This window comes from Lactuca saligna, chromosome 2 (assembly GCF_052625555.1).
Source record: "Lactuca saligna cultivar CGN05327 chromosome 2, ASM5262555v1, whole genome shotgun sequence".
Lineage (NCBI taxonomy): Eukaryota > Viridiplantae > Streptophyta > Magnoliopsida > Asterales > Asteraceae > Lactuca > Lactuca saligna.
Window position 1 is genome coordinate 160,993 of NC_136418.1, and position 15,081 is coordinate 176,073.

The following is a 15,081-nucleotide window of genomic DNA, read 5'->3' on the forward strand; positions in this document are numbered from 1 at the left end:
AGTGTGTGCCGGCCGCCAATCCCTCCCTAAGACTCCGCCTCCTCCCTGGCCCGAGTCTCAAGCTTGATCTCCCTCTTCCGGACATTTGCCTGGAGCTCAACAAATGTCCGGTAAGTCGAGTTCGCCACAAACTCATGAATGTCCCTCCTCAGTATGCTCAAATATCGGCTCATACGTGCCTACTCAGTAGACACGTGTTCAGAGAAGAACAAACGTCCTCTCGTGGAACATCCTCGTAATCACTGTCACTGACTTTGTCCTCTGCTTGAGGGACAGAAACTCCTGGGCTAACTGTTCCCTCTCCACCATGGGAACATACTCATCTTGAAACATCGCAGCAAACCTCTCCCAAGTCACTGCAGTGAGATCTGCAGTAGTGTAGCTGGCTGTCACAAACTTCTACCAGTCCTTCGCTCCCAAGCGAAGCTAGTTCAGCGCGAACCGTACCCTCAAATGATCAGGACAGGATCAAGGGTAGAAACACCCCTCGATATCAGAAATCCATCTCATCGCAACAATCGGATCCTGAGTCCCATCAAACTCTTGTGGTTTTGTGTTGCTGAACTCTCGGTACAGCAACGAGTCACCCCCTGCAGCCTGGCAGCAGCGATAGCTGCAACAGCAGTCGCGTCAGTAAAAACAACATATCGCTCATCAAACGTCTCAATCAGTGTGTTCTTAATAGACCTAAACATCTCTGGGATAGCCTCTCGGATAGCTGCGACCACCTCATCGTGAATCATCCTGTGAATCTCATCATCGCTAACTCCACTGCTCTCAGGGTTGTGGCGCTTACCCACCATGATGTCTCTGAAACACAACACAAAATAATCAGAGACTCGATCGAGAATACTCACACTCGATCACTCGCCCCTACTTGTTCCTTAGCACCCTAAGGATTATTACTTGGACTGCTCGCCGATCCGGGTTTGGATCAGCAATCCTATTAAGTTTCATCAGGTTCTTTGAAACCTCAATAAGACAAACACCATATTCCTGATGCATTTTAGCCTATTTTTTTAGGGATTTAAGTCTAATCATTTGTGACAATTGCCTGTTTATGCCACAAAGTTACAATTTTTATACCAATTTTTTTCAACTATGTTTCCATTTGTTACCAATTTATGCAACCAAATTGGTATGTTTGATATTATGGTACAAATTGGTAGCAAACCGAGACATGGCTGCATAAATTGGTAAGAAATCCAGTTTGTTTCATAAATTGGTAAAAAAATTGTAACTTCCATGCGTAAGTAAGTGTTTTACAATTCCATCATTTATTCACTTTCAGGAGTTGCTACTAAGTCAAACTAAAAATTTACTCCACGAACCCATCCAAAACCATGCCTTGTACAAAGATCAAAATCAGAAAGCTTTCAAACACCTGTTCGTTGCTTACCACCAACGTGAATTATAAAACAGAGAACCAGTAATGATACCTCTGAACGTAAAACTCAACCAGAATATAACGACGGGCAAGAACAATTCGAAAGTAAAGCCAAGGAATCACACTAAAAAAATAATTAAGGATCAATTAATAACAAATCCAACCTCGTAACAAATACCTAACCAACTAGTCAGCATTAAACCACAAATATGGTGTCGGACTAAATAGAGAGCTCAAAAAGTACAAAATCAGATAGAAGAATCAAATGGAGTATAAACCCTATTTCAGATAACACAATTGACAAGATCATAAGACTAAAGGGGATTGAAGAATGAACAAACCTCATATCTCAATATATTATAAATTAAAATGATGAATTAATCAGACATTTCAGAGTAGATGGTGCGAAGTGAAGAAGATGACAAACTTAGGGGTATATTGTTTGGCGGCTTTGTAAAGCGGTAACAAACCATTTCATCGACATGACTGGCATATATATAATCATTAGAGTTATTAGCTCGTCTAACTTTTAGAGAAAATCATCCTTGTGCTTATATAAACATGAATTGGGTACCTAAACTTTTTCCTCTTGTTGATTTTATCCGTGCGGTTTCAATTTGTTTTATGAATTAGACCCCCATCATTTATGTCGTTTTTTTAATTAAATAGGTGTAAAGTGCACTTAGTTTATAATTTAAAATTTAAAATATTATTATTATTATTATTATTTGTGGTAATCCAACTCTAAAACCAAGGTTATAAATAACGTGAGGCGTGATGTAACAGTAATATCGAGCCTCAAACTTTATAGGTCTTGGTGAGGCTATGAATGTTTAAAGCGTCACTTAAAGGGCAATTTTGTATTATATAATTTATAATTTATAATAAGGGAAATTGAGTAAACTAACACTTTCTAATCTTATTTTAATAATAATAACTTTTTATTTTTTAAAATGACTACTTGTATTCGGAGCATTTATGGGTAACAAATCAGCCCCAAAATGTGGCCCCCCTTATATATATATCGTTTAACTCGTTCTGGATTTCCCTTCGTTTCGAACTCTGCCATTTCAGATTACCTTATGAGGCTGTTGTAATGACCCAAAATTCAAGACCAAAAATTTCTTTTAATAAAACATTACTTTAAGCAAAGTCATCATTCCAAAACATAACCAGAGTATTAATTTTCAAAACACATGTTCATTATCAGAGTAAACATTCCTAGGCTGTCTAATCTATGGTGTGTGCCATGCGATCACCCCGAGCTCTTCCCTCCGCTAATGGAAGTACCTGAAACCAAAACTGAAAATCGTAAGCATGAAGCTTAGTGAGTTACCCACCCTACCACATACCATGCATAACCACATACTGCAAATATTGGGCCACACCCGCTATCTTGGGCCTCGCCCCTTGCCTCGGGCCTCGCCCACTATAACGGCCCCGCCGCTCCAGGCCCCACCTGGCTTCGAGTCCCTCTCGGATATAGATCTATTTCACTTAGGCCTCGCCTGTCACAGGGCCTCACCCGCTAACAAATAATAACACATAAACATATCACAACACATAAGCTAAACTTATACGACTGATCCTGTCCTAAGGCCTCGCCTATCCTGGGCCTCGCCCCTGTCCTGCTACTGATGAGCCATGGAACCCCATCCACGCTCCTACTGGTAGTGAGATACGGGCCCGGCCCACTCTCACTCTTTCCCTAACTTGGACCTCGCCCATGTTCTGCTACTAATGAGATATGGAACCCCATCTACACTCTGCTATTGGTGAGATACGGGACCTCGCCCACACTCACCTCCCTACCAGGCACATACATGTATCACAAAGACAACAAGTATAAACTATCATATAAACAAATCCTTGGGCACCCGCCCGCTATTAATGGACCTCGTCCTGAATATCATACTAGCATATTGTGCCTAGGGCTAACCCCCGGGTCTTCTACTCATAACTACATGGGCCAGCATTGTGGCCTTAGACCCATTCACACAAAGGGAAACTCACCTGCACTGGCTGAACTTGCTGATGATCTCACTAGCTGCTGCCCGACAACTCACTGAACTCATGCTCCCCCTGCTCCCCGAACTACCAATATCAATGCAATACTGAGTCTAACTGACCCCCGAGAGACAACCAAGTCAGCTCTGGTCAAAGTCAAAGTCCTGGCCAAGGTCAACCTCCCAGGTCAACCCTACTCGCCGAGTCAACCTGTTGACTCACCGAGTTCATGTATTAAGAGTCCTTCCTTTCGCTCCTCGACTTGCCGAGTCTATCGATTTCTGAGTCCTGACCTGTCCAACTCACCGAGTCTCCACTCGACTCATTGATTCGAGTCTCAACTTGAAGGGTTTGGGGTTTCGCGACCTGACCCGTCGAGTCCAAGAACAGACTCACCAAGTACAAGGCAATCTTTATCTGACTCGACGAGCTGTTCATCCCACTCGTCGAGTTGCTCCTGCTCTTCATGCTACTCGCCGAGTCCACTCAAAGGACTCGCCGAGTCCATTCAGATCTCCTTACATGCAGAGGACTTTTGAGTCATGCATGGACTCCAAACTGTAGATCTACCCTTCCCAAGCCTATTCCTCACGTAAATTTGCAAACTTTATGTGTAGAGAAGGAGATATAGGCAAAATACACCATAAACTAGGGTTTAAGGCAAAGAGGCTCCATAATCAACTCAAGGGCTGATACTTTATGCTTCTCAATACCATAATATGATTAGATCTGAAGTAGCAACTTCAGATCTGGCTTCTAACTCAAAAGAGGTAACTAATCATGGCTAGAAAACCCCCAAAACTCACAACCATACTAGATCTAAAGGAGAGAACGACTTAATACCTTCAATAACTCAGAAAGCTTCCCCAATCTTTAGATCTAAGGCCAATCCTTGAAGCTTTAATGATTCCCCTTCTTCTTCTTCCTTCAAAATCACCCTAAAAATGGCTTAGAAGCTTGAATGAGCAACAATGGGGCTTAGGGTTCGATGTTCTGGGTGAAAGAGGCAGTAAAGGAACCTTAGGGGAGAGAATGAGATGTTTAAATAGGCTCCAAGTCCCGATTTTAGGGTTTTCCTCGCACAGACCAGACTCGCCGAGTCCCCTTGGCCGACTCGCCGAGACGGTCACTTACTCCTCGACCCGGTTCCCGCTCGGACTCACCGAGTTCCTCCTTGGACTCGCCGAGTCGCCCTTTAAAATTAGGGTTTTCTTTCCTTTCTTGGCCTTCCAGACTTTGGGTGTTACAGTTGTTGAGTGCAAAGTTATGCATGAATGACTTTGTAATGGTTTGACTCTGGTAGACTCACTTGTATGTGGTAGAGTAGCCTTGTGACATGAGAGAGAGAGAGAGAGATGTAAACACCTCTATATAATATGGGTTCCATACCACTTGTAGAGGGTGCTTGAGAGATGTAACATTGAGAGTAGTTAGTGTGAGCTTTTTTTTTGTCTATATCTAGTTTTTACTTTTTTGTAACACCTTTCATTATCGAATACATCTGTTAGACACCCAAATCACCGTGTTCTTGGTGTTCATTTTAATTATGCATACCACTTGTAGAGGGTGCTTAATAGATGTAACATTGAGAGTGTTAATGCGATTTATTTATTTGTCTAGATCTAGCTTATACTTTTTTGTAAAACATTTCATGATCGAATACATCTGTTAGACACTCAAATCACCGTGTTCTTGGTGTTCATTGTAATTCTGTATATCACTTGTAGAGGGTGCTTAAGAAATGTAACATTGAGAGAGTTAATGTGATTTATTTATTTGTCTAGATCTAGCTTATTTGTAACACCTTTCATGATCGAATACATCTCTTAGATACCCAGATCACCATGTTCTTTATGTTCATTTTAATTTTGCATGCTAAATAAATGTTGTTAATTCACATCAATTGGTATCAGAGCAGGTCTTCGAAAACCAGTGTGATTTTATGGTGAGTCTCTCGATGATCTGTCTAAATCTCTTTGATACATGCTTGCGTTCTTAATTTTTTTTTATTATTATTTTGGTTATTTGGATATATTCATTTCAAACCCCATTGATCAAATTATTTTTTTAAAGATCAATCATATTTTTATGACAAAACTGCAAATTTGGTCCTTGTGGTCTGTAAAAAACTTTGGATAGGATCCAAAAAGTTTTCGACTTGCATGGAAGGTCCAAAATCAAAAATTTTCCGTGAATTTGGTCCCAAAATTAGAAGATTCCTTTGGTTTTGGTCCTTGGAAGACCTGAAATGACGGTTTTGCCATTCTAATTTCTTTTTTACATTATTTTTACAATTTATAATGTTTTTATAATTAAAAAATAAAAAGAAATTAAAAAAATATACAGCCCATCATACCGTCTCTCTCCCTCTCTCTCACACACTCTCTCCCATCTCTCCCTCTCTCCTCCTTTTCTTCTTCTTCTTCTTCTTTTTTTAAACCTACAACAAAACACAAGTCCACTTGAATATTGAGTGTAAGCTTCATTGCAGCCCACTATTCCTCTCTCCTATTCTCTTCGTCGGAAAACCCAAACAAACAAAAGACCCAATGGGGATTGCCACCTCTAACCTACAACTGGATCAAAAACACTCACCATTACATATTCAAAATCAATTTCCAAATGTTCCAGGGACATTGGTTTTACGTTTCCTTCAAACAAATCGAGCTGTCAAAAAACCAACAAAAACTTACCTTAAAAGCTTCAATCCATCTGTTTTGCATTCATCAATGTAACCCTACAGAAACCCAACTCAGTTTAACACCAATCTATTCAATCATGCTTACATCTACACACCACAATCAGGGATTCTACCTGATAAAAATGCATAAAAGTTTATGGGTTTTCTGAATATGCATCATGAAGTGGGTGATTCCAATGTTTATAGAATTCAATCATCTGTTCTTCATCAGTAATATGCATAAATAAAACTCCCAATTCCTCATTAATAAACACGAATTGCTCAAATTGAACAAAAATTGTAGAAATTAAAACTCACAAAGTCTTTGAGATAATGAATGGATCCCAAAAAATCTCTTCACCATAAAATCTACACCCACCCACATAATAATAAACACCAATTGTAGAAATTGAAAATCAAAATTCTAAGCTAACCTAGAAATTTTCAGAAAACACAAAATCAAATCTAAAATGGAACCTTAGAAGATTTCGAAGGCTGGGGGAAAGATATTAGTAGGCTGTCACAAGTTAACACATTTCAAGCTGTCGAATTTGCTATCGGATTCACCGTTGTCGTATCGAGGTTTTGGTCTAGATGGCAGGCTTCAAGCTCTAAAACTTAAACCCATTGGCTCGAGAAGAATAAGGGGGAATGGAGGCAGTGAGGTAAGAACCTTACAGGCGATAAGGGTCGACGACTATTGTAGGACATCTTGACGGGAAAGGAAGGTGATAACTATGGAAACGAATTGATCATGGAAGTCTTTTTGATGTGAGAGAGAGAGAGAGAGAGAGAGAGAGAGAGAGAGAGAGAGAGAGAGAGAGAGAGAGAGAGAGAGAGAGAGAGATATGTGGGGTGGGTATTGTCTGGTCAAATGGTTATGCCTGCTTATTTTTTTTCTTTTATATTAAAACAATCAAAATAAACAAAGAAAATGTAAAAAAGAAATAATAAGAGCAAAATAGTTTTTTCATATTTATTTGGACCAAATTCACGGAAAAGTTTTAATTTTGGATCTTCTATGCAAATCGAAAACTTTTTGGATCCTATTCAAAATTTTTTGCAAACCACAAAATTAAATTTGCTTTGCGGTTTAGTTTATTTTTATTCATTACTTCATATTTGGAAGCCCAAACATTTCATCGATCCGTATTAAACCCAAAACATCAATTTCTTCATTTTGAGTCGAAATTGCAATCCAATATTGTTCATCATCGGTTCACTTTAAGCCCATTTATATTTGTTTTTGATCCGATATCAATTCTGATTATTCTAAAAAAACGATGTTCATAGTTCGACTTGTACGCTTGCATACCCATTTGTACCATCGGAGACTTATGTCTCAGTTCTTAATCGAGGTTGTTCTTGAAGTGTTCTCGCTTTACGATCAATTCGTCATTTTAATTTATAAATTATTGAGATCTGAGGTTTGTTCATTCTTCAATCCCCTTTAGTCTTATGATCTTGTCAATTGTGTTATCTGAAATAGGGTTTATACTCCATTTGATTCTTCTATCTGATTTTGTACTTTTTGAGCTCTCTATTCAGCCCGACACCGTATTTGTGGTTTAATTCTGACTAGTTGGTTAGGTATTTGTTATGAGGCTGGATTTGTTATTAATTGACCCTTAATTCTTTTTTTTTTGTTAGCGTGATTCCTTGGCTTTACTTTCGAATTGTTCTTGCCCGTCGTTATATTCTGGTTGAGTTTTACGTTCAGAGGTATCATTACTGGTTCTCTGTTTTATAATTCACGTTGGTGGTAAGCAACGAACAGGTGTTTGAAAGCTTTCTGATTTTGATCTTTGTACAAGGCATGGTTTTGGATGGGTTCGTGGAGTAAATTTTTAGTTTGACTTAGTAGCAACTCCTGAAAGTGAATAAATGATGGAATTGTAAAACACTTACTTACGCATGGAAGTTACAATTTTTTACCAATTTATGAAACAAACTGGATTCTTACCAATTTATGCAGCCATGTCTCGGTTTGCTACCAATTTGTACCATAATATCAAACATACCAATTTGGTTGCATAAATTGGTAACAAATGGAAACATAGTTGAAAAAATTGGTATAAAAATTGTAACTTTGTGGCATAAACAGGCAATTGTCACAAATGATTAGACTTAAATCCCTAAAAAATAGGCTAAAATGCATCAGGAATAGGGTGCCTGTCTGATTGGGGTTTCAAACAACCTGATGAGACTTAGTAGGATTGCTGATCCAATCCTGGATTTCATTTATTTCTTTGAGAAAACTCTCAACTATATGATGATACATATTATCTGTTAGATTGTTATGTGTTTGTAACTTTGGATTTGTACTTAGCAGAAATAATTGCGACATGACACCAAAATCTATGCTCATAAATCAATCTGAAGCAATTGTTAGTACAAGTGACAAGTGAGTAGCATATACCATAGTTCAACTAAAAGAGCTAATATATCAACATTTCAATTTTTATCTTTTTCCCCAGAGGATGGAAAGGATATTTTGAAGGTTTAGTTCATGTTCTTTAAGAAAAGCAATGGCGCCACGTCATCAATCGTATTCTGTTGTACAGAAACCAGCCACATGCATGTGCTTATTTATGTTAGTACTAGTGAAGTGCATACAGACACAGACTTCATCTGAATCTGAATCTACTACACACATGATTGGTCTTGGGAGCTATGACATCACAGGGCCTGCTGCTGATGTGAACATGATGGGATATGCTAATATGGAACAAATTGCCTCTGGTATTCATTTCAGATTGAGAGCTCGCACATTCATTGTGTCACAACCTCAAGAAGAAAAATCCCTAGTGTTTGTGAACCTGGATGCTTGCATGGCTTCACAGCTTGTTACAATTAAAGTTATAGAAAGATTGAAGGCAAGGTTGATAGATACTTCAACCTTTCACTTTTACTTTTACTTTTAAGCATGCTACAAAATGTGTCCAGTTGCTAGACCGCTGTTAATCACTATTTCTGAATCAGCGGCTGTTTCTTTTTGTGTTTAATCGTTATTTTTTAATGAATTAATAGGTTAAGCCAAAAGAACCATTAGTCAGACTTAAGACACTAATCCTTACATATTTTTCCCTTCTTTTTTCCTCCCAACTCCATGAATATTGTGAAATTTGTATATTGGAGTGTAAGGCAAGATGGTCATTTAGTCTCATTTAGACACAGACCTTACTTTATCCATACACTCATCATTACTCATTCAGACACTCTAATCCTGTAAATATTTGGCCTTCTTTTTTCCTTTCCAACTCCTCTCATGTTAAAAATGTGAAATTTGTATAATGGAATGTAAGGGTGAAATGGTGATTTATATTCCATCTAAAAACAAACAGACCTTATTTTACGTGACACCACTTTACCGATACATGAGTTGATAGAAAAAGAAAAACAACCCCTTATTCTCATATATATATATTTTTCAATTGTTAAGGTATGGCAACCTATATACTGAGGAGAATGTTGCTATTAGTGGGATTCACACTCATGCTGGGCCTGGAGGATATCTTCAATATGTTGTATATATTATAACATCTCTTGGTTTTGTACAACAATCTTTCAATGCCCTTGTGGATGGCATTGAAAGAAGCATTATGCAAGCTCATGAGAATCTTCGTCCAGGGTCTGTCTTTATCAATAAAGGTAATATGGTTTCATTAGTTATTTTTTCAAATAGGGTTATGGTTGAAATTGGTCCTCCAACTCCAACTATTGTGCATTACACCATATGATCTGATATAGCAAAGTTCACAAGTTAACCAACTTTTTTTGTACAACTTTACCCTAAGTTTTAACTTTAATTACTAAATTCAACTTTTTTTTTTTACAAATTTTCTCGCAACTCTTTTACAAAATTTTCCCAACTTTAACTTTCCGACTTCGCTTTTACATGTTTTTTATTTTTATCTTTTTTACAAATTTATTTTTACATGTTCTACAACATCATTCTTGTACATAGTTTTTTAACCTGGTATAAAACATGTTAAAACGACGTTGTAAAAAAACAGTAAAGTAAGACAAAAAGCAAACAAAAATAAATATTGATAAACAAATTTTGTAATAAAAAAGAATAAAAAATAAATATTGATAAAAAAAAGTTGGGACTAAATTCGTAATAAAAAGAAAAGTTGGGCACATTTGTAAAAAAAAAAAATGGAGTTGGGTAACCTGTGAAACCTGCTATAACAGGTCATATGGTGTGATGGACACAGTTAAATGACCTTGGGCCTCCAAAAAGAAAGTTAAGTAACTAAATGAGTACATGGGCAATAGTTGGAGGACTAATTTGGGAATTTCTATGATTGTGTGTGTATATACTGAAACGTCTGTTAAAGTATTGGTGCTGTAATCCTGCAGGAGAGCTGTTAGATGCGAGTATAAACCGTAGCCCGAGTGCCTATCTGAATAATCCAGAAGAAGAAAGGAGTAATTACGAATATGACACTGATAAAGAGATGACACTTTTGAAGTTTGTAGATGATGAGTGGGGTCCAGTGGGAAGCTTTAATTGGTTTGCCACTCATGGAACGTCTATGAGCCGTACAAATTCACTGATTAGTGGTGACAATAAAGGTGCAGCTGCACGATTTATGGAGGATTGGTATAATAAAGGGTTTCAAACCCAATCACTTATCAAATATAAACTACCTCGAAGAATCTCCAACATAATTCCAGACTTTCATCAACATCGTAAGTTTAATTTATATGGTAAACCTTCAAAACAAAATAAAGCAAATTTATTCAAATAGTAAAAATATTAAAAAGTTTGGGTCATCAAAAAACAGGGTAATATTACAATTTTTAATAATACAGGTAAAGAGCTGATGGAAATTGCTTCGAGCTTCCAGGCATCTGGAGGAAGAGGTGTTACAAGAGCTCTAAGTGTTGCAAGACGAGTGAGGAGCAGCTTTAGGCAGGCTGAAAAGCCTCAATTTGTGTCAGCATTTTGTCAAACAAATTGTGGGGATGTAAGCCCAAATGTGCTTGGAGCTTTTTGCATAGACACCGGCTTGCCTTGTGACTTCAATCAGAGTACCTGCAATGGTAGAAATGAACTCTGCTATGGCCGTGGTCCAGGGTATGTATCTTTACCTCTTAACTCTAAGCTCTTGTTTATATATGCATGCACCTAGCTTTAAGGCTCTGTTGTTTGGTTGGAAGGAATGGAATGAGTCATAACATCCCATTATCATGTTTGGCTGGCCTGTAAGAAAGTCATCAACTCTCATATGAGCTATTATATCGTATGTAAATACGGCTATGTGTAGTTTATTTTATTACCATTCTATATATTATATATAATTAATTATTGGGTTAATCTCATAGAAGATCTTATATATATATATATATATATATTTTCGGGGTAAACTTCAAATTTATTTTTTAACTGAAAAAGACCTTGTATTTTTTAATTTTTTCCGATCCGGCCCTTTTAGTCATTTTTTTCCATTTTTTTTTTTTTTTTTTTTTTTTTTTTTGTAAAATGTGAGGTTTTTTTTCAAGAAAAACTAAAAAAGTTAAGGGTTTATTTGGAGGCAGTTAGAACGTTGAGTTTTTTTTTTTTTTTTTTTTTTTGGAATAAAGACAAAGTTGAGGGTTTTTTTTGGGAAAAATGAAAAAATACAAGGTCTTTTTCAGTCAAAAAATAAAATTGAGGTTTAATCTGGAAAAAAACACAAAATATAAGGTCTTTTATGAGATTAACCTTTAATGATTTACTAAACTAAAAAATTAAATATCATTAGAAAGCAAGTAAGAATGTAATAAAAAGAATATTTTCAGAAAGTAAAGTCATGGCATGATGAAAATCATGAAAATTAAAAAAAAGTTATAAAGTTAAAACACAAAATTTCATCCTGTTGCATGATGGAAACTTATATTGTTGGAGTTTTTATTTAGGTACCCAGATGAATTCGAGAGCACACGTATCATTGGCGAACGGCAATTTAGAAAAGCCACACAACTCTTTGATAGTGCATCTGAAAAGCTGAAAGGGAAAGTTAATTATCGACACACATACATTGATTTTTCCAACCTCTCAGTCACAGTCACAGCTGCTAATGGGTCTAGTGTCAAAACGTGCCCTGCTGCTATGGGATTTGCTTTTGCTGCTGGAACCACTGATGGACCTGGAGCTTTTGACTTCAAACAGGGAGATGACCAGGTACACTACTCACTTAATTGTTAAATTAATGAATCTAACTTTAGCAATGTAATGTTATGTTTTAGGGAAATGCATTTTGGAAGCTTGTTGGAGGGTTATTGAAAAAACCAGATGAGGAACAGATCAATTGTCAGGATCCCAAACCCATTCTCATTGACACCGGTGAAATGCATGATCCATATGACTGGGCCGTATGTCCTAATCTCATCTAAATCTTCTTTATCAATTATTCTTTATATTGTTTGAGCTGACAATTATTTTTTTTTTTTTTTAATTTTTTTATGCAGCCTGCCATACTACCAATTCAGATTTTGCAAATCGGGCAACTTGTTATTCTCAGTGTTCCAGGAGGTAATTATTACTTACTTATTCATTCAAACAAATACATCAATTACCACACCACAAATGATAACAATACATATATATATATATATATATATATATATATATATATATATATATATATATATATTTCCCATTCTATCGGTTATCTCCAATTCTATCGATTTTCCTCAATAGTTTATTTCAAATGATTACTCTTACATTGACTTTGCAGCTTTATCATAATCTTTTTTTCAATTCCATCTTAAACTGACATGAGCAATTTTGTGTTCATAAATATTGACACTGGATAAATAAGAAAAAGAAAGAAACATACATTAATCAACGTAAGACGATGGAAATTACTTTACCACTTGTCGACATGAAAGATATGCATTATCTTTTATTAAAGGGAATTGACCAAAATTAACCATGTTATGCTTGAGAAATTTGACGTAAATTATGGAAATTATAATACGCATCAAATTTAAAAATGTTTGAAACCAAATTTTAGTTAAAACTATGTAGTTTTAGTAGGTTCTATATGTAATATTACATACAACACAGCCACATATTCACTAACCCCATATATATATATATATATATATATATATATATATATATATATATATATATATATTTCTTTGAATCTTATTCTTGGCATATTTAGTTTTCCACTTGTTTATGGTTTTTGTAGAATTCACGACTATGGCTGGGAGGCGCTTGCGTGATGCAGTGAAAGAAGTTTTGAGTTCATTTGGAGAGGAAGAAGAGGAATTTCATGTTGTGATTGCTGGACTTACAAATACTTATTCACAGTATGTGACTACGAGTGAGGAATATCAAATTCAGAGATACGAGGTCAGCATATCATACCTTACCTTTCTATTCAACATCTCACCAAAAGATGTAAATGCCCTCCTTATCCTCATAACCAAATTAGCCTTAAAAAGCTTGTCCATTTTCATGCGTAACAAGAAATGGAATGGTTCATTCCATTCGAATGAAAAGAAAACTGTTTCTATTACCCGATGGAATGGATTGTGATTCCTTCTGTTTTGTTAATTTTCATTCCTTTGGTAGGGGATGTTTTTTTCATTCCATCATGGAATGAAATGAAAATTTGTAATATAACCCATTTTTATTTAGACAAAACTTCAAAAATGGTCCATGTGGTTTCAAAACTTTTAACAAACAGTCCCTTGGCCACATAAAAAGACTAATATGCCCTTTCTATTTCTTTTTAGAATTAATTTTACCTAATCCTATTTAAAAAAAATAAAAAGACAAAATAAATAATTCATTGGGCCCACCTTCGCGCTCTCTCTCTCTCTCTCTCTCTCTCTCTCTCTCTCTCTCTCTCTCTCTCTCTCTCAACATAAAAAATGCACATCGTCTTCTTCATCTGTTTGGGGAGTTAGAGGAACGAATAAATCGGAAGCGATGAGAAGTTCCGATGGTAGTCATTCAAATCGCGAGGAGAGACAGAGTCGTCGATCTCCGGCGACCCTCTGAGGCTTTAACTTGCATCATCTCCGGTTGAGAGCTAAGGGAACAGGTCTTCATCTTCGTCTGTTCGGAGAAGCTGAAATCACGAATGGATGTGGTTCTGTAGTAGTTAAGAAGTCACAAGGGGGAAAAGGCGGAGGCGGCTATAATTGTGGAAGAGGGAAGAGCAGTTGGTTTTTCCGATGAGCTCCTTCTCGGCTGATAGCTCACTCATCGGAGTTGTGGCTTCGAATCACCAACAATAGGCGGAGAGAGGAGGTGCTGGAGGTGACGGAGAACCAAGTGAGGATGTGCTGGAGGTGACGGAGAACCAAGTGAGGATGGCTGGGGAGTTTTAACAGCTCGCTAGTTTATTGATTCTTCTTCCTCTCACTTTCTCAAAGCCAAAATTGAGGACCACTGCAAACGAGGGGATGTTTTGAGTTGTTGATCGATAGGGAAGAATGAGGTAGAAGGAGAGAAACTGAAACAGGGGCGGTAGCCTTGGTTCGTTGGATTCTTTCCTCACGAACACCCCCACCTGCTATTGTTTTCCATTCTTGCTTCTCCTTTCTCGATCAAACGAGGATCGAAGAACCTCCCTCGATTTCTGCCTTTGCTTGATATCTGCTAGTGTTATTGCTTTTAGGATTGATTGTCGGAGCAAGAGAGGGAAAATTGGGGTTCTTGGTTGACAAACGGTGGCCAAGGTTGGTGATTTACATTTGATACAGGTGGTTCTATGGCGGAGTAGTGGTGGAGCAGTGGTGATGTTTCAGAATCAAGAGGCTTGGGCTATGAACTGATGTAAATGAAGTGACCGTTTTTTTTATCAGCCAAAGGGTGTTGGGGATTGAGTAGAAGAAGATGACAAAGAATTTCTCGATCGAGAGAGAGATGGTTCTATGGCGGAGTAGTGGTGATGTTTCAGAATCAAGAGGCTTGGGCTATGAATTAATGTAAATGAAGTGATCGTTTTTTTAAGAGAGAGAGAGAGAGAGAGAGAGAGAGAGAGAGAGAGAGAGA

At 37.1% G+C, this 15,081-nt stretch overlaps 1 protein-coding gene across 1 annotated transcript in view; it reads left to right on the forward strand.

Annotated features, from left to right (window-relative positions):
• Positions 1-7,343: 7,343 nt before the first annotated feature.
• Positions 7,344-15,081, forward strand: part of LOC145030556 (neutral ceramidase 2-like) — a 10,019-nt gene continuing 2,281 nt past the window's right edge. Inside the window, exons 1-9 of the mRNA XM_078978911.1 lie at positions 7,344-7,501; positions 8,552-8,955; positions 9,517-9,725; positions 10,440-10,772; positions 10,896-11,160; positions 11,982-12,246; positions 12,312-12,437; positions 12,534-12,597; positions 13,265-13,428. Coding sequence (XP_078835037.1) covers positions 8,603-8,955; positions 9,517-9,725; positions 10,440-10,772; positions 10,896-11,160; positions 11,982-12,246; positions 12,312-12,437; positions 12,534-12,597; positions 13,265-13,428 — 1,779 coding nt within the window. The 5' untranslated portion in view covers positions 7,344-7,501; positions 8,552-8,602. The remainder of the gene's footprint in view (positions 7,502-8,551; positions 8,956-9,516; positions 9,726-10,439; positions 10,773-10,895; positions 11,161-11,981; positions 12,247-12,311; positions 12,438-12,533; positions 12,598-13,264; positions 13,429-15,081) is intronic.